The 20,686-nt window shown below is 36.9% G+C and overlaps 2 protein-coding genes across 8 annotated transcripts in view; one reads left to right on the top strand and one right to left on the bottom strand.

Moving 5' to 3' along the window:
* The first annotated feature begins 131 nt into the window (after positions 1–131).
* On the top strand, positions 132–3,782 carry LOC124265859 (beta-1,3-galactosyltransferase 6-like). The gene is given in 3 exon segments (XM_046700702.1): positions 132–365; positions 842–1,678; positions 1,680–3,782. Coding segments are annotated over 3 exon segments (1,050 nt in total). The 5' UTR covers positions 132–353; the 3' UTR covers positions 1,881–3,782.
* Positions 3,783–7,125: 3,343 nt separating this feature from the next.
* The window catches only part of LOC124265861 (vesicle-associated membrane protein 3-like), a 35,040-nt gene continuing 21,479 nt past the window's right edge, over positions 7,126–20,686 (bottom strand). For 5 of the 7 annotated variants that reach the window (XM_046700709.1, XM_046700707.1, XM_046700708.1 and 2 more), the window contains 4 exons: positions 20,455–20,533; positions 19,366–19,445; positions 18,333–18,384; positions 7,126–11,364 (listed from right to left, as the gene is read on the bottom strand). In XM_046700709.1, the coding sequence (XP_046556665.1) occupies positions 11,249–11,364; positions 18,333–18,384; positions 19,366–19,445; positions 20,455–20,533 (327 nt within the window). In that variant the 3' untranslated portion in view covers positions 7,126–11,248. Of the gene's footprint in view, positions 11,365–13,645; positions 13,674–18,332; positions 18,385–19,023; positions 19,076–19,365; positions 19,446–20,454; positions 20,534–20,686 lie in introns of all 7 variants that reach the window. The other 2 variants (XM_046700711.1, XM_046700705.1) reach the window with 2 other exon arrangements.

Here is a 20,686-nt window from a genome sequence, read left to right as displayed (position 1 = left end):
AGATGAAATAAGATATGCGAAAAGTAAGTTTGTCCGTAACTTTGATAATGTTTTTTCAAAGGTGGTTCCATTTCGGACAGTCAAAATTATTTACCAAATTACGTCACTTTATTTGCAGCGGTCCTTAAAAATGGCGGTGCCCAGAGAAATGAACAGATGGGCGTCTGAACAGCTGGTGGTCGAATTTATGTAGGATATCGAGAAGAATCAGGCATGTAGATATCGATGACACTTATAAAAGTAATGGGAGGAAGAGTTTTTATTCAGCACTCCTCAGCCACAGTGACAGGGATTTCTACAAAAACTATCACACATTGAAGCATAGTGGAATCTTGATTCGTCTTGACACGTTAATGAGTAAAAAGGTATTATAACTTCTTTGAGAAGTTGAGAAGTACAATGTAGAAAAGCGTAACAGACAATAAATTGTTTTGTTTCGTGAGTACGACGTTTCGATACACCTGTTAAGCAGGAACAACGGTACAAGACTCACGAAATAAAACAAGTTGTTATCCATAAAGTTTGTCAATATTGTAAAAAGGTAACAATTTGGTTGCCAATGATTAGTTTTCGCCGAAATTGGCTTGATGGTATATGAACATGTTTTTTTTGAAATAAGTTTTTATTCCTGAAGAATACTCTTTCTAAAATATTGATGACTGTTTGACAGCTGTCACATTTTTGCGGAGTGAGCTTTCAGCCATTTCAGAAATTCGCGGTTTGAAACCAAATTCACCCTACCCTAAGTATCAGGGACAGTTTAGCTGTGAGTAACTGGTTTGTGGTCAGTAATTTTTCATATTTCACATGAAACACAAAAATTAACTTTTATATATTTCAGATAGCATCTGCCATGTCATTTGGTGTTGAGCGTCGTCTGAATCGTCATGCCACCACCATACTCATAGGAGGCATATTCCTCACAATAAGTGCCCTCATGTTCCTATCATTATGCAACATGCCATGCGAGGACTGCACCTATATCGCCGTGCCAATGATGATCACAGCCATGGCAAGGAAAAGACAGGATGGGGACAAAAGATATTTGCTCAATCACGGAGATAACTGCTCACCTTGTCATCCTGATATTGACTGGACCAGAAAATGCAGAACGATTCGCCATGCAATACGAGAAACCTGGCTTCATGATCTTCCCAAAGATGTAGCTGCATATTTTGTAATAGGAACGAAACAGTTATCAAAAGATGTCGAAGATCGATTGATGCGGGAAAACATGCTACGTAAAGACTTACTGCTGTTGAAATATCATGAGGAATCATACCTAGCATTAAGCAAGAAGCTTTTGACAAGTCTAGAATGGATACATGAACATGTCGATTTCAAATTTCTTTTGAAAGTTGATGATGACAGTTTTGTTCGACTTGATGCACTATTGAAGGAGCTGAAATTTAAAGATGAAGAAAAACTGTATTGGGGTTTCTTTGATGGGCGAGCCCATGTGAAACAGAGAGGGAAATGGAAGGAACAAGAATGGGTGCTGTGTGACCGGTACTTGCCCTATGCACTTGGAGGAGGATATGTTGTTTCAAGTGATTTGGTTCACTTTGTGGCTAGTAATGCTAATTATCTCAAAACGTTCATCAGTGAGGATGTGTCCCTCGGGGTGTGGTTGGCTCCTGTGAATGTGAACAGGTTGCATGACCCACGGTTTGATACCGGAGTACAGATCCCGTGGGTGTCGGAACTTATATTTGGTCACTCACAAGAAAAGTATTCTTCAAATGAGAGATTTACATCAAACTCTTCAGACCACTGGTCATTTATGTCGATCAGAAATACAGAGTTATAAGTCTTACATGTATAACTGGAATGTGCCCCCAACATTGTGTTGTATTAGAAACGATACATCCATCCCCTGAAGTGTTTGTAAATACAATGTCTGTTGATGTTTTTTGTACAGTTACAGTAGTATTTTGTATATCATTCTTATTTAACTGTTTTGAGATTCAAACATATCAAAATGTGGATCAACATTATAAACTTTGAGGTCAATCTTCATGGTTTTTATCCTGCCAAAGGCTCTTAGTTAAATATCCTTGACAAATCCTTCAACATATTACCCTTCTCACCATTTTGTAATGGTCTGATAAGCCACAGTAGCAGGAATTAAACTGAATTATTCTATAGTGCTATTTGGGGCAGAGCTCATCCCACCTAAGATACAGAGTTTGATTCCCCACATGGGTTAAAAATAGAATTTAACCCACCTCCTACTTCTGACTAAGGGCATAATTGTGACATCTTCAACTTGGTCAAATAGAATATTTATATTGATTTTGAAGTGTTGTATTCAGGGCCCACTTGCACAAGAACGATCGTAGCTACAATCAATTGTAGGCATTTGCAATCGAAATTACAATCGCGATCGTAACTCTTACAACTCTTGCACAAAAGCGATTGTAGCACAGTTGTAACTCATCTCATTTTACTATTGCGATTGTAAGTTACAATCGTAATCTTCTGTGCTGAAGATAAGATTATCCATTGCAACATAGACAACAATTTAGAGTTACGTCCCTTAAGTTGATTCGTAACCAAATTGAAGAGTGAATTCGTGGCCACTTTCTAGTCCGGGAATATCAGCAAACTACTATGAAAGTTAAAAACTTTTATTCATTGTTTTCATTTTTTTATAGTATTTGAGACATTAAATTCATACATTTGATAATTTTGATAAATATTGCATATCACTAAATCTATAGGTTATCAAAATCACAATAACATAATTATACATTGATAAGAAAAAGGGGAATAAACTGAAGCTTATATAAACAGTAATTATTATTTTCGTTTCAGTTGACTTTATTTTCCCTTAAGGGACCACTAGTTTGAACAACTGCTTGAAAATATAAAGTATTTTGATATCTCTTTGAAATTATTGCAAAATCACCAGCTCCAATGTGCTTTGTTATCAATTATTGTTTATTTGGGTACGAGTTCACTTTGGGTATGAATTCGGGGTGGAGACGAGTATGTATTAGGTACCAATATTCACCTACAGCCGTTTTCGCTTTGACTCAATTATTCCCACTTATTTTTTTATATATATATGAAACTTTATTCTTTCCCATATATCTCATAACGAAACTGGTTTTTACAATTCTTTTTTATTTCAGTGTTATGTGATCAAATCGTTACAACATTAACTCCCTTATTCTATATTTACATACAAGGGAAGCTACTCTGAAGTTAAAGTTTACCTCAAGTTGGCGTCACATACGTCTTGAACATTTATGGCGTGGAAGCCTTTCCGACAAACGTAGGCCACTTCTTCATCTGCAGGTGGTCGTTTAATGGGAATAAGTGTACCATCAATTGCCCCAATAACACGGGGGAATTCAGCTATTTTGTAGAAGTCTTGCATTCTAACTTTATTTGCGTCAGGATTGAACTTGATGTCCCAAACGTTGTTTATGGCACGGATTGTCCGATGGCCGGCGCGAGACACAGAGGATTCGTGAACGCCATGTAGATTGCCTATTTCCATCGAAAAACCTCCTTTACTCAGGTAACGAAGTGTAACCAGCAACTGAGTTTCAGGGGAAATGGCATGTGAACGCATCGTTCCATGTTCGATGTGTGGCCGAACTTTCTCCAAAAGTGAGAATATGGAATGCCGAGGCAACCTATACCTTGAAATGTGTTAACCTTCCGTCAATAACTCCAAATGTAATGTTCTATCTCTAAAAATACATTTAATTTTTTCTGAGACTTCCTCGGCAGCCATGTACAACGCCATTTTTACCATCGATTGTAGGCACTTACAATAGGTAGTGGGCTATTGTAGGTTTCAATTGTAACTTACAACTATTGTAGGCTTACGATGGCTTTGTGCAAGAGGCGGGTGACCCTACAATTACCTTTCAATCAGAGTTACGACTGTTGTAGCGATACAATCGTTTTGTGCAAGTGGGCCCAGAAGTTAAGCTAGATGATTTGAAGGTAACATAGGCCATCACCACTCATGTTAAAGTTATCTGATAAAGTTTGAACACCAGTTGTATCAGACTTGTATGTTCTAATAAAGAATTATTTCCAGACACTCTATTTTGATGATTTTTTCGAATTACAAAGTATGTCAATCTGACATTGACAAATTATCGTGGAACACTTCCACAGCCACTCTACATGCAATGACAATTGACAAGAAAATATGTTACATGCCATGACATTACCACTGTTATTCAATGACATTAAGCCATTTCAACCTAAAATGTTTTTAGCTTAAATGCTTGAAGCTACTTAGACATTCAATGACATCTGCCAGTGTCATTCAATGCCATTAGCCACAGTGATTTGGCATAAAAGTTTCTTGGTTTGTCAGAACCATGAAGATCTGAGTTAGAATTATACTTTAGCAACCCATGCTTGTCCAAAGAGGCGACTAATGGGATTGGGCAGTCAGACTTGATGATTTGGTTGACATATCATACCCTAATTGCATAGATTGATGCTCATGATGTTGATCACTGGATTGTCTGGTCCAGATTTGATTATTTACAGACCACCACCATATAGCTGGAACATTGCTGAGTGTGGCGTTAAACAACAACCGATCCAATCCAATCATGCTGTGCCATGCTACCCAGACATGTTTGACGCTGCTCAGGTGACTAACGGGATTGGATGGTCAGGCTCACTGACTTGGTTGATTACTGGGTTGTCTGGTCCAGACTTGATAATTTACAGACCACTGCCATACAGCTGTAATATTGCTAACCCAATTCACGGAGAATGAACAAAGTTTTTTTAATTTTTTTAAATCACTAAAATATAGTAATGCTGAATGTGACGCTATGAACACGTTATCCGGGGTAATAATGGCCTTGATTGTTAGCGCTATGAGCATACCTAGTGTGGAGTTTGGCGCTATATAAATGGACACATTATTATTATTATTATTATTATTTACAAAACTGAAGAGAAACAGGACCACGGCATGTTGACAAGAAATCCTATTCAGTCGAACGAGGGACCACATTGTGTAGAATTGCAAGCCTGACACTGAGAAGTATGGACATAGGTTTGAAGCTTACTACAATAGGGGGTTTATGCACTACATCCCGATATCAAATTTTCAAGATTAGACTCATATTCGTCTCCCCTCGCCGCCATCTTTGACGATTTGTATGCCGTTTCGGGATGCTATGACTGCCGTGTTGGGATGCTATGAATGCTGTTTTGTATGCTCGGCGACCGTTCTCGCGCGCTCTTGTAGCTGATACGCGAGTTTTGTTTCCATTTCAAACTTTTGTCTTCCATTACAGATGTATTGTTTCGGTTTTAGAGGATATTGTTGCAGTTTTGGTGTTTTTTGTTCTGTTTTGGTGTATAAGAGATCAGTTTTGATGATTTGTTCACCGTTTGTATGGTAGGCCTGTGAATGGTGTCTGCATAATCACCCAATGTAGGCTGTCAACATACTTGGCGAAGATAAGGTCAAGGTCACCCAAATAAATTGGTGTCTGTGTAATACCCCAATGTAAACTTGAAAATAAGGTCAAGGTCACCCAAATCGACTGGTGTCTGCATAATCTCCCAATGTAGGCTGTCACCAAATTTGAAGACATTGGGTACAACAGTTCATTAGATATTGCGTTAACAAGAATCGGGACGGACGGACGGACGTACGCCGCTGAATACATAGTCCCCCATTCCGCGTTGCGGGCGGGGACAACAACCAAAACTGCTACAGGGTAAAGTTGATAACTAAGGAGCGATTCATAAAAATAAAGATGAACTCTGGTACCGAGGATCACAATCTGGATAAACTGATTTAATCATAACAAGATAATGGCATAGTTAAGAGTAATACTATTCGTCCAAACAGCAGAGGGCTGCACATTTGTGTCTGGGTAGAATACACATCATGTCTGTGACAGAACTCTACAGAGGGCTCCGTAATTTGCAGTTTTGGCCATTGGAACATCCATTACTAAAACGTTTGCATTTTGAATATTGCACTCCACAATATCCTGGCATTTTGGCAGTCTGATAATAAGCCAGTCTGGACCAGACAACAGGCTGATTTAATACTGTGAACACTGATCCACATAACTGTCAAGGTACATTTACACATGATCAGTGATGTCATGGATAGGGGCCGTGGGGTAGCCTGGTGGTTAAAGCATCCACCCATCACACCAAAGACCTGGGTTTGATTCCACACAAGGGCACAATGTCTGAAGCCCATTTCTGGTGATCCCTGCTGTGAAACTGCTGAAAGCAGAAAACCATACTCACAACTCTCTTACACTGACTGAGTTTGGTTTTATGGCAACATCCCGGCAGGGGACACCAGAAATGGGCTTCACACATTGTACCCATGTGGGGATTCGAACCCGGGTCTTCGGCGTGACGAGCCAACGCTTTAACCATTAGGCTACCCCACCGCCCCTCACAACTCTCTTACAACCTGCTTAAGTTGCCGGGGTCAGTTCTAACCCAGAATCCCCACAGAACTTTAATGTCTTCACTTGTTGGTACACCTCCAGAATATCGGATACCTACCAAGCATTCTTTAGTGCCACAATGTGACATGCACTTCCTATTATAGGTAAGCACGAGCTATGAAATAAGAAAAAAATAAGGGAGCATCAAAATAAAAAATAACTATTAAAATAGGATTACATGTATTTGAACGATTTTGAAAATGAAAAGTAAGTTATCACAAATAAAAAATATTTACGTCTTTGAAAAAAACAGAGCTACAGAATTCTGGGAGTTGTGCGTGCAGGCCCTATCCCTAAACATATTCGTTAAACTAACCCTAAAGAAGATAGTAACGGATGTCCAAAGGCTAAAAAAGGAAGCTGCACTTAGATAACGAAGTACTAAAAACTCGAGTCGAGTCGCGCACATAGTTTTCAAAGATGGCGGAAGGTATTCTGTCGTCTTTCCCACTTTTCTCAGTGCTTGACAACTTAACGTATATAACTCTCTGCAGGCAGTTTTCTGCGATGGGAATGCTGTGTCATACCAGAGACCATATAATAATATATCTATTATATGGTCTCTGGTCATACTCAGAAATAGGTATCCTGGCTTTTCTGGTCAATACCCCTTGATTAATCTTTTCAGCCACAAGAAAAACAAACTAAAATATAAATTTACAAGAGGCAATTTTATTTATTACATTAACATATGACATTTACAATGTACATACAATCTGTCAACTCAATGATAAATACACATGACATTTATTTATTGGAACTAGCAGAGTGTCAGGAGAGAATGCAAGATACTAGGAAAGCCTTGTGTCAGTGACCTACGACACGGGGAGGGGTGACAATGTGAACACTATACACAACATCAACTGCAGCAGCATACACATCATTCTGATAAGATCCATTTCCATCATACAGATACAAACTTGCAAACATTAAAAAAAAGGAGACAGCTTGTTCATATACCTCAAAAGCTTTTCTTGCATGAAGCTGGATGATCCTCTGCATAGTATCTGCATTTGAACTACCAGCAAAATGTATGCCATGTATGCTATACTTCCACTAACAGTACAGTTTGATAAGAGAATACCCACAAACAACTGGCTAGGGAAACAGCTGTAATCAGTTACTGACTATTAAGACAAAACAAAGTAAACTTTTCACATTACTCATTGAATAATGGTGATCTTGAACACATCCGACATTGTCCACGAAAAATATACTGATGGAGGAAGACTGAAGATATTTCACTGACTAAAATACATGAACTATTGCAAGTTGCACAAATGAAGATGAACCTTCCCAGAAAAGCATGCATCTGCTGCTAATTAAATATATATTACAAATACTGATTAAAATGCACAAAATCCCTTGTAACCTGTTTGCCACTATGATGTTGCAACTGTCTGCCATCATGCTGCAGAGAAGGACAACTGTCCACATCCACGAGGATGTCAATGTCAGCAAAGACTCACGAGATTCATACGGCAGCTGTCATCTTGTCTACAGAGAACTGCATCTTCTGAGCAGCAGACACACCTTTCAGTCTTCAGAATCATACACGAGGTGGGCTTCATGTTGCACAAGATGGTCACTGGGCAGCAAGAACAGACCTCAAGCCATAAAAGAATGTTCAGTCGAGATTAATTCTTTCCAGCTTTTGAAGACTGAACCTAACAGTATCAGTCTGATTTCATATACCTTTTGAAAAGTCTATGAGAATATACAGATGATGCTTGTTTAAGTCCATAAATATGAAGCTGCAGGTTCATCCCTTTAACTAGCCTGAAGCCCTATCTGGTACATACATGTATTGTCATGTAAACTGTGCTAATAAAATGCCCATAAGAATACAGTCAAATTGAAGCAATACCAAAGATCTACACAGGTGAAAGCATTTGGCACAGATCACAAATCGAAATGCCAGGATTTGAAGTTTCTTCTCTTTTTCATTCATTGACATCAGACTGACATCATCACAGCTATTACTGGCACAAAATACCTAAAGTCCAGCTCAAACAGATCTATGGACAACTGATACAGAACAGTTCCCTGATGTGGATGTGAGCAGTTGTTTTTATAGATCTATGTGTTGCTATGGCAACATGTAAACATATTCTAGGTGCAGTAGGACAATAAGTGATGACATCTATACAATGGCGGTGACACTAGATGAAGCCAGAACTCAGCCGAAGAGAGATTCTCAGACTTGGTACCTTGAGGTCTCTCACCACAGTAGCATATAACTGCTGTGCAACAAGCCTGTCACATACTCAACAGATTCACCAGCAATTATTTCATACTGTGTAATACATGAACCACAAAATCTAAATCTGCTGGAATGAATGGTAGGAAATGATGTGAAAACATTGATGACCAAGGAAGGCTTAAGCAGTGACGAGTCCCTAATATAGGAGATTTTAGTACTCCCATAATCCATTATAGTGGAATGTAACATATTCTCAATACAAATTGTGTACCCAAACTTAAACAGACCCCCATGCAGGCACTCACTGAGGTCAAAATGGTTTTAAGGTTAATTTTTTCAATGGACCAAGGGTGAAGTTACAGTGAGGTCAAGGTTGTTTTTCTTCTTCTGAATGTGACAGAAAGCAACGTACCAGATATGGTTTTCATCAGACTGAATCCAAGAATCTGAGCTTCATTCTGTTATGAACGATATAGACAAATCCCAACACCATAAAGAAATGGTACTTGCCTTGTCCATTAAATTAATCCAACCCTGTCCTGAAGTAATATGTAAACACATCACTACAAAGGTGGGGACATCTTTCTTGAAACTCTTACCTCACTCTATTTTTTCCAACTTGACCATCACCTATAAATCCAGCTCAGGAAATGTTGACAGACAATCCTTGAAAATCAATGATTTCATCATCAAGAGAAATATCAATATAAGAAGAGCTTCATTCTACTCACAGGACAAGAGTTATATAGTTTGATATTCTGTATGTACAAGCTAACAATACAATCGTGGCAATCAGAAGACAGGTATTAGTTGAGACTTGGACTACTTTTTACAACTAGTTTCTTGCATACTTACAACCTGCATTTACAAGAAATTCCTCATTCTCAAAACGCCAATGATGCAAGATGTATACAATTTATACTTTCCAGAACTAACTAAAGCAGCAACTACAGGAACAACTTGAAAAGGCTCATCAGATGATGATATACTTCAATTCCAGGAACATGATGGCAAGATAAAATCCTTTTCCTTAATTTCTCAAATGTCAAACAATAAACAAGTAACTTCTCATAACACAGTAAAGTCTCAAATATATATATGATTAACAATAGCATGGACAATAAATGTGTTAGGGCCATTTAGTAAATCTGATATTTACCAAACCCTAACTTGTATACGCTGCTGAAACAAATTTAAATTTGACTGATGACCCTTGTCCCATGAAAACACAGCAAAACAAACAGATACAGAAATGAATAAGTCTCAAAGGAATTGAGTAACACATCTTCTGTGAGTTTCCTCGGGCTTATCATTTATTCACAACTCAAAGTGAAAGATGGAACCAATGAATAAACCTTAAAAGGTCTAAAAAAGCAAGAAAGAAATGATCACATGATAGGTAAACTGAGGCATCATATACACAAAGGACTAAATGTACACCTTATGTTACAATTATTCCATCCTTTTCACAACTAGTTCTAGCCAATATTTTAGAATGGATACTAGGGGTCAGTAGTCTTCATCAGATTTTGATACGGATTGAAGAGGATTTCAACACAAAATGCACAATCGCTCTGGTAAAATGAGGTGAAAATGAAAATACACATTCTGGAATGTATGACGTTCCACCCCCTTTTCTCAGAACTCTGAGTCAGGATGAAATATTGTCAACAGACATCACATCCTCCATCACTATTATATAACGCAGCTACACTTAACAAGCAGACTGAATCAACAGGTTCTTCAATCAGGAACAGAACTTGAATTTTAAAACCCATCAGAGCAGCTACACTGAACAAGCGTACTCGATTAACAGGTTCTTCAAACAGGAATAAAATTTGAATCTCAAAACTTGTTGTTTTATAAGTTATTACATGCAACCATTGCAACATGGCTCTCTCTCTGCCAATATGTATGGGAACATGATGCTGAAAGACTGACTCTGGCTAGTATCTGGGAAACATTTGTGAAGCAGTAGCACAAGAGAGTTTCTATCCTGCTGGATATCTCACACTGTCTTGAGTTACTACAGAAGGTTGTTCCACTTAGTTTAAACATCTACTGATGCAATGAAGTTTCATGGTTATTTTGCTAATTAATCACTGATTGCTGTACTTATCACAGACATAATACCACTCGCACCAGATCGGCTGGTTAATAAAGTATACAGAGTCATACACAACAAAAAGCTTCAAACAGTGAAAACTATGAACAATAAAAGGTTAATTTAAATGATACATATTTGAAACATTTCAACAAAATATACTATACAATTAACAGTAGTGAATCTTGCAAAACACACTGTCAAAGATAAATAATTTAACAATCTGAAAAGATTAAGTATTCGCACTGCGTCTTTTAGCATTCCTTATATGACATCATCAATGAAATTGAACAAAGAGTAATAGAAATGTCAAAGGCTACGTGTTGGTTGGAAATAGTTCTAAGTGCGCCACAATCACTGTCCTTGCGATGTCCGTATCAAAATATGCTGAAGTACTTTTGGGGGGCAGAGGCCTACTGCCAATGAGGAGTTGTCTGCCCTTGTATAACGCTAACATGAAGGAGAGACTTAGCGCCTTGTACCAGGTGTTGTTCCGCTTGCTGGGTTGTTGTCGATAGTCGCAGGGCTGTTGTTGTTGTTGTTGTTGCTGGAACTTCCTCCTCCTTGACTTGTGACGGCCCACACTAAAATAACAGCAATTAATCTTTACAAATTTTTAACTTACATTTTTTTAATTATGTTTGTGCAACAAAGATTATTTATCTAAGTCTAAAAATGCAGGAAATCATAACTCTACTAATTTGAAAAAAAGGTGCTGTTATAAGCACATTTAATAAAACTCACTGACTAGATACACTGACATTTCTGAACTGAAATGTTCTATATCAAATTAGCAATTAAGGAATGGTGTTTCGTATTGAAATTGTACTAGTGCAAAGGAATTGAACAAGGAAAACAGTGAATTCAAATTGCTTGGAGTGAATACTTGACTGATTTTGGCTGGGGAGTGTTCATTATGTCACAAAAAGAAGAACATATCAAATCACTCAACAGTGCATTGTTGATTAGAAATTCCATTCCCCAAAGGGAGTTTAGAACATTCTTAATCAATTTACAGAAACAGATTTCAGTTCAAACAGCAAGATGCTGCTTAGAGCAATGGATGATAGCATAAATAACTGGTCATACTTATCAAAATTGTAATCCTACAACAGATAAACTGATATTTTTCATGTGAAAATTACATTCCAGAGGTAATAACCTGACTCCTTGATATTTATTTTACGATAACACGCAGAAGTTGACAGTAAAATTTTACTTTACTTCTGATTAACTCTTTGCGACAATAAACACTCCTCATTCTACTGCATGTAAGATAGCTCTTAGTGTATAGCTACATCATGCACATGCATTTAGAAATATAGGACGGGAACCATGCCTTTGATTTTCATTATCAGTATTCCAGCACAAGCAATTTCAAACACATCATGTACTTCCCAAATACAGTTATCTCCCTTATATTATTACACCATCTTGAAAGTGATCAAAGTTATCTTATTTATTATCTTAAATGAAAAGCATTTTCTCCAATTGTTGATTGTAACGTAGGAGGGCGTTGGAGGGGTATATGTCAAAGGTAGGGCACTGTGTGAAAAAAATAATAATGCAAAATAGGCCCCGAGTGCTTTCAACATTAATGGTAATCCATTTAGACAACAGTGATGTTTTCCCCCCGAAATGTTCAGAAGACATTGTACAGTAGACAATTATCACCATTCACATTGTCAAACTTGATCATGATACTAATGTTAAAGGGGTGTGATGCTCATTTTAGATATTTTTATGCGAATAACAAGTTCAAATTCTGATAAACTGGTAAGTGAAAATAATGCTAACAGGTGTGTTTTGAAGGAGTTCAATAATGCATATAACTTGATATGCACTGTACAAAACTACTTTGGAAATATTCCAAGAAACAACATACAGCAGCATAACATATTGCATTCCAATCCTAAATGTGCAGACTCCATTAATATGGTGCAACAAACATTATGCAGAAAGCATATTTGTATGTTTCATATCAATAATACTTACTAATATTTAAATATGGTTCAAATACCTAACTGTCATCAGTTCTAGAGAAGACTCACACCCTTGCAAGACCTTCATATCTTGAATACAATTTTGAAACTAGGAGTTCAACAGGGGAGCACTCTCCCACTTTCCTTTTCATTTTCTATGTCTGTAATTTTTGGTGTTAACTGAATGACAGTGCAGAGTGCATGCATCTACATTCTACGTCATGCAGTTGTGTGGTTCTGCTGAAAGCTGCTTCGCAACAGCAGTCTGAGGCTTTAGCAATGCGATAGATATGATCTACAACATAAAACTCTTCATATATGATACTAAATAGATTTAAGTCATTGATGACTACGTATAGGGGATTTATACCCACAAGGAATGTTGGGATTATTTCTTTTTGAGCATTTACTGTCAACTGATGTTTCAACCCATAATACTTTCAAATTATTACAGAAGAATAACCAATATAGTGGAAGGAACTTTGAAATTACACTAAAACTTAAAATATAATATCTTTGTCAAGTTTACAGTGAAAAGAAAATCAATCATTTAATGACAATTCCAATGCATTTTACTTTTATCACATTTAGAGGACAACTCACATTAATTTTGATTATTACATATAATTAACTCATCATAGATGAAACTCAGGCAAACCCTCTCAAAATCAAATCTTTTGGGTCATATTTGTAATTGCATCTTCATCAACATGTGTCCCCAGCTGCTATAAGAATCTTAGTTGTATGCTTCAATATATATTTTGAACAATACTGATCCCTGCAGATATCTGGCCTGAAGAAAGACAATTTCTTCTACCATGCACAGTTGCTTGAAGTGTAATAAGAAATTGAAAAGGAAGAAAAAGATTGCAGGCAAAAATACCCTTAGCCGTAGTTGGTGACAAAATACACTAAAGGGTTTGGCATTGGGAGGAAGGAAAGAAAGAGAGAATATTAATTACATAAAATTTGAATTCAATCCTCATGAAAGAACAAATCAAGTGACAGTGCCATAATCACATATTGATTTTTTTTCTTCAATCTTAAGTTTTCAACTTTTTTGCATGTAAACATCAAAGCCTCATTAGCTTAATCACCACAGTGTGACAGAAGACAGTAATCAGACCTTACCATCTCAACAACATACCTTATAAAAATAGTGATTGCAAAAATTGATATTATCTTCTAGTTTCCCCAAGTGATAATATGTATAATTTCTGACAGACCATCAAAGTATTCTGACCTGTTCTTATCTATGACAACCTGTATCTAATTGTATCATTTCATGTAACCATTAAAACAATCTAAAACATTGTACCCTAGCATAGCCTTTGGGGTGAATTACCTGTCCCTCAGCATGTACAGTCTGTTAACATCAATCTCAACTGTACACTCCGACCACCTCAAACCCGTCAACCGGAATCCTTGCATATTAACATCTGAATATTTAGTCAGCAGTCTGAGGCCAAAATATTGTAATATGTCCTTTAACAAACAACTTTGACAAACAATAGTTCACATATTAACAGTAAAATTCCTGGTTGATTAAATGATGAAAAAAAGAAAAGAAAAACATTTGGGCTGGTAGACTTTAAAGTCAGGCAAAGACTGGAATACAGACATTGTTGGTAATGAAAACAAATTACATCGCATGTACAAGTTGATTACAGCACTGTCATAACCTGATGAAACAACAGGGTTAATAGTGAAGAGGGGGCAAGTCCTTCTGGAGAACAGCAGAGGCAGCTTATGCGGTGATTGTTAATATCATGACCATGTGCTGATGACAATAACAGCCAAAAGAGGCTTTGTAATTGCTCGTACTTGTACTTAGTTTAATGTGGTGACATTAAAATCTATTTGTTCAAATAATGTTCCCACATAAACTCTGCATCTCTTTGTCAACAATGAATAAACATCACCACCAAAATCCAGCGAAACCCAATTTCAGGCTACATCTTAATAAGCCAAATGTTGTAAAATGTCTGTCTGGACAGTTAATTCAGCAAAGTAAGACGATCCTAATCTGTGGGAAGTATTTACATATTCAACTCTTCAATAAGCATTTTAAAGTTGGAAAAACACTTAGATATGAAACTTTTATTGATTACCAAAGAATTTATCCCTTATATTTGATGAGTTTTTTGTATTTTCTCAAACCTGACTTTGTTTAGACTGGTGAATGTTTTGTGAGTGCTCACAATGTATGTACTTTGTTCACAACACTGACTTTGTCTTCTACAATGTGTCTATCCCATAACCAAAAAAGCTTGTTGATGTGGTATGGACATCTAGGGACAATATGTAACACAACATGGATGTATGGGTACTTGACTAACTACACCGCATCCCCAGGAGGGTTCTTGAACACTGTATACAGGATATTCATGTATACATACACATACTTTCCCAGGCAACAGAAAGTCCTTTTGGAGAAAATCTTGTTTGGAAGTAATGAGGAGTCATTGATTCTGCACTGAATAGCTCAGTTCCAGGAACATTATATCGCAATGCAACCATAGCATCCACAGAATGCAATAAATTAGCACCTTTCAATCTCAACACGATAATTCAGAAATTTCAGACAATAGAATACAATAGCAATTAAGGGTAACTCACAGAATTAGAGATACCTCAATGGTCAGTTGACATATCTCGACTATAACCATAACTAGAAGCATGAAATTATTCCTGGGAAAGTGGGTTATATACATGGTATATCCTGTATGCATGATATATGTGATATCTAGACAGTCACAGACAGTAGCTAGCTACTGATAGTACAGTCAACAATCTACCTGCTCATTACGAGGTTGCCCACACTGCCGACAGCATTAAGACAGAAATGTCTCTCTTTAATTCTAACATAATTTCTTTAATTCTAATATAATTGCAACATGCAATTTCTGATAATGTATTAGTGAGAAACAAACTGTAGAATCACATAATTGAGTAAAGCAAATAAACATGAACAATCAAAAATGAATTTCATATATACAACCTATGATTCATTTTGTATGTGCTTTCCTACAGAAATGTGTGAAAAGCAAGTAGCTTTAAAAGCTTTGAAGATACAAAAACTGTGAAAATGCTTCTCTTCACCTTTTGCTTGTTTTACAGTGTTTAAAATTCATGTCTCATGCTGCTGTTTGTGTTGGTTATGGATGAAACTTCCTGGACAGTTTGATAGCTGGGTTAGAGAGTGCTACATGAACTACGACAGAAGTGAGAATGAACTGATTTCATGATAGCAACAGTTGTTTCCTGAGTGCATCTACCACTGACTGACTGAGTTTGGTTTTACGCCGCTTTTAGTAATATTCCAGCAACATCACGGCGGGGGACACCAGAAATGGGCTTCACACATTGTACCCATGTGGGGATTTGAACCCGGGTCTTGGGTGTGACGAGCCAACGCTTTAACCACTAGGCTACTCCACCGCCCCGAGTGCATCTACCAAGGGAATTTGGTGTATTGGTAAATGAATACTGTAGCTTGCTTATTCAAAGATTGATTACTAGTACTTGTAATAGCTTTAGGTGTTTGCACGATTGCATATTTGATATCAGTTCATCCTAACACTCACTGGACTGGAAGAAAATAGTTCTCCTGTGTCAGGTGATAGCTTGAGCATGTGTGTCATTTTCATAAGGGAGAGAGTGAGTGAGTAAGGTTTTATGCTGCTTGAAGCAAGATCTGTTCTATTACTTCTCTCTACCGTGGCTCATTTATCATGTGTATGCACTCTTCCACAAGAGACTAATATAAGTTTGTTAAATATTCAATTAAGACATGACTAGCATCCTAATCTATACCAAGTCAATTTAAACTGGTGTGAATAAAATTTAGCAAACTCCTAACAGGAGCAGGCTCACCATTTCTATAGTGACGAAGTAACTAGCACATGAATTCATACTCCCTCAGTAATACTGCAGCTGTATCATGGCATCATGTTTTGTGTGGACAGATCAGGGCCCCGTTCCTCAAAGCGATCGTAGCGCTAAGATGATTGTAACTCCCATACTTTAACATAGGCTTACGACTGTCGTAGCGCTACGATCGCTTTGAGGAACGGGGCCCTGGTCAAATATCAGTCTGTGTCTTATACTTTGTCTGGGGCCTCTTCCACAAAGCAATCTTAGCACTAACTGTTGTAAGTCCAGTCAAGTAGTTACACTGTTTTGTAAAATGGGGCTTAGAACCTTTGTTTGGTCAAATTTCAGTGTTGATCCTGAGCTCATAGCAAGTTCTGTGCCAAAGTTGGATTGGCTTAAGATATTTCCAGGATGCTTCAGAGAAGAACTTGAATTGAAAATGCTGGATACCAACTAATATAGGTGTTATCATCTGAAAGCTTGGATTGTCAACATTTTACACTAAAGGAAAAAAAGTATAAACAGTCACTGAGGTATGAGGTATAAGACCCCATATCAATTTCTTGCAAGGCTGGACTGCAAGCAACAACACTACTACACAACAAGCTGATAACTGAGCCCTAAATGAGATCATTTAACAAGCAGCCAGAGTCCATTTTCACAAAGCGATCTATGACTGTCATATTTTAACACTGATTATGATTGTCAAAGATTTGGATACTTTATGGAACAGGACCCTGCTGTATTTTGAGTCTGAGGCAAAGGAGGACACTGATAGTTTAATCTTCAAGTTGATACTGGAAGACTAACAGAACATGAGTGTACAATGGATTTGTCACGACTGCAATCCTCTGTATCGAGCTAAGGGTGACCGTTTTATCTAATCCTACCACACTGACAGAATACAAGTCTTTCATGAGGACGACTGATATCAAGCCTTGTAGGTGCTCCGTTTCAAGCATCATATGAAAATATCTTCAGATACATCCATGTAACTACTTTTTCCATCAAGAGTTTCAGAAACACACAAACTCACTGTCAACCTACCTTTGACATGTTTCAAGAAAAAAGCAACAGTAATTTAATCTTATTTAACAACATTCTATATGCTCCAGTGTGATCATGGGAAAAGCAAAATGGCTGCAGCTGCTACATGTAAGCTTTTTGCAGCTAAGATTGCTTCCATGATATGTTTGTCTTAAAATTCCAGCCTTTGCTTCTTACAAATCTCATACATGTATCATCTTGTCCTGATAAGCAGACTATTTATTATATTTAGTCTCAACCTTGGCTGCCATCATACGCATTAAGCCTAAAACCATACATGCAGTATACAGTACATGTAATATGAAAGAATCAGATATTTTTCTAACAAAGGTTTTGCAAATATATATTGATATGGGCCAAATGAAATATTTACCAAGTGTGAGAATCAGTACTAAACTTCAGATATTTCTCAATATTTAACCTTCACACACAACCACAAACAAACAAAAATTCTAAAAAAAGAAATGTTTATGTGAATCATCCTACAGTCAATAGCATGATGTTTTTCACTGGATTGATTTTAAGGAAAGGCTGGATGTTTAAGAAGCAAGAATATACAAGTAAACACCAATATTGATCACAGTGTTACAGAATCAAATTAGTTTGAAAGCAACCAAACCCCAAATACAAATAAAACAAAAACTTACCAACAATGATAATGATTATCACTAGAATTATAGTAATAAGAATAGCCCACATCTGGAAAAGCAAGATAACGGCAATGTGACAGAAAAGTGAAAGACATAACTGCACACTAACTAACTAATTACAACAGTCATCAGAAAACTTAGATGCAAGTGACACAAAACTAATCAGGACTAACATAACAATCTATCTTCCACACACCATGTTTTCACAAATGGAACATATTTCTCCACTGTTACCCTTTTCATAGTTAGGAGAGAGGACCGCTAGTCTGAAACTTGCTTAGTCAAGGACCTGTGACATTTTTTCCTGGACTGTAACTGGTACCTTCAGTCAGATGGAGATGGTGAAACAAATAGTTTTGGAAAGGGCAACAGAAGAAAAAATACTCCACTTCTCACCCTCGGTTCAGTGACAACGAGCAACAATTGATGTTGATTCGGTGCAAAGATCAGATGACAAGTTTGCTATGGCTGGAATTGATCAACCATAAATGTATTTATATATTTCTAATTATGTTTGATTAAGGGCATCCAAAGTAAAAATAATTATTTCCATATTTAAAAAAAATAATAATCTAAAAACATGGTATGTGTGGAGTAAGTGATTAATCTGCGACTAGCGACACATCGATGTGCTAACACACGACAACATCCACAGATCTGGTTGGGGTAAGTACTGCCCCTCACTCACCAATGATTATGATTACAATTACAGCAACAATTGATCCCAGGATTATCAACATCTGAAAGTTGTATACAAATTACAGCATTTATCTCCAAACAATGTGCAAAAAGACAGCAAATTCCCCTTTAATTCTACATACTTTCTTAAAATTAGATCACAGAATACATATCTTATATGAAAAACAGCAATTTATGGAGACCTGCTCAAAGACCAATATTTGGCCCAAGGATTCTGCAAATGTGAGTACCAGTAATAATTTCCAAATTGGTTTTAACACTTTCCCAATTCAAGTGACCAATGAACCTTTCCTAATGAGAATATTCTGAATAGGTCAGGGTTATTCATTACCTTACAATTCTTCCACCAATATTTTCGTTTGAGTTTACCAGCACTAGCTTCAAACTGAGAAGCTCCCGCCTGTAGTGCATCTGTAACAAAATACATCACAATATCAGCGGTATATAGATATAATTGGGTCCACAAACTCCCCAGAAACATACCGGTATATAAATGCACTGATCTGACTGGTTTTGACAGGCAGAACTTCAAGTTCTCAAGTTCAAAACTCTGTTTCCCTATCCAATGTCGGACTTAAGACTGAAAGTCCTTAAAGTCTTTGCAATAATCAAAATATCAAACCCGAAGCAATTAAGGTATCCTGAAAAAATATTTATTTTATTCAAAGCCATCAGGGAGTGCATTATTCCTACCAGTGCCATCATGTATCAATACTTTTGAGACAGGAATGCAAAGAAAGGAGAGTTGATGGCTTTTTTTAATACAATTAATTTTGACAAAGGTCATTTAATTGTAATGTTCTAATATTATTGAAAAACATTCATCACAAAAAACATGGTTTGCTGGAATGAAAATCAAAGATGGAAATCTTGTTTGTGAGTTTATGAGGAGTACAACGATCACTTGAAACTTTCATAGGTAATTCACTTCGACAAACCTCAGCCATTCTCAACGCTGTTTGTCCTGGAGCACAGCGAAAAAACTTCAAGGTCTATATCTCAAAGGTCTTTCAGCATCCCTAAGAAAATTCTATTTCCTTCAATTCACTTGGCTAAAACTGTGTCAACTTGAACTTGAAATAAAAACATGTTATGCTCCTAGCCCAAAAGCTAACAAGAAACAAACAATTACTGCAAGGGAGATATTACTCTATGATTATTGCCATGAAACTATTGAACACAAAATGCCTTTAAAACTTATATGTATACTCAAGTTTCATTGAAACTCAATATTTTGTTTTATTTAGATCATGTATTTGAAATGGGTATCGGTTAGAAAATGAAGAATTCAAACCCATGACCTTTCCAAAACACCAAAGTCTTCAAGGGCCTTTGAGTGTGTGCAAAGCCTTCTCTTCTTATTTGGTTGAACTGACATTTAATTACTGATGCCCTTGATTGATTTGCAAGCCATACATACCAGCTCTATCATCCAGCTCAGCTATTTTGGAATCTCTCTCCAGCACCTTGTCAACATTCACTCGCATAATATCCACAACCTGAAACAAATATACACAGCATCTCTAAATATCATGTCTACATGCTACAGTCCATAAATCTGACAGTGACACACAACTTCATGAAGTCAAGTACTACTTTGAAAGGTTTATATTTATTTGTTGGTCGTTGTTGACTCTGATAGTTCCTGGTCT

This window comes from Haliotis rubra, unplaced genomic scaffold, assembly GCF_003918875.1.
Source record: "Haliotis rubra isolate DU_JTF1 unplaced genomic scaffold, ASM391887v1 Scf122, whole genome shotgun sequence".
NCBI lineage: Eukaryota > Metazoa > Mollusca > Gastropoda > Lepetellida > Haliotidae > Haliotis > Haliotis rubra.
Note: the sequence above shows the minus strand (reverse complement) of the source record. Positions and strands in the feature narration are given on the sequence as shown.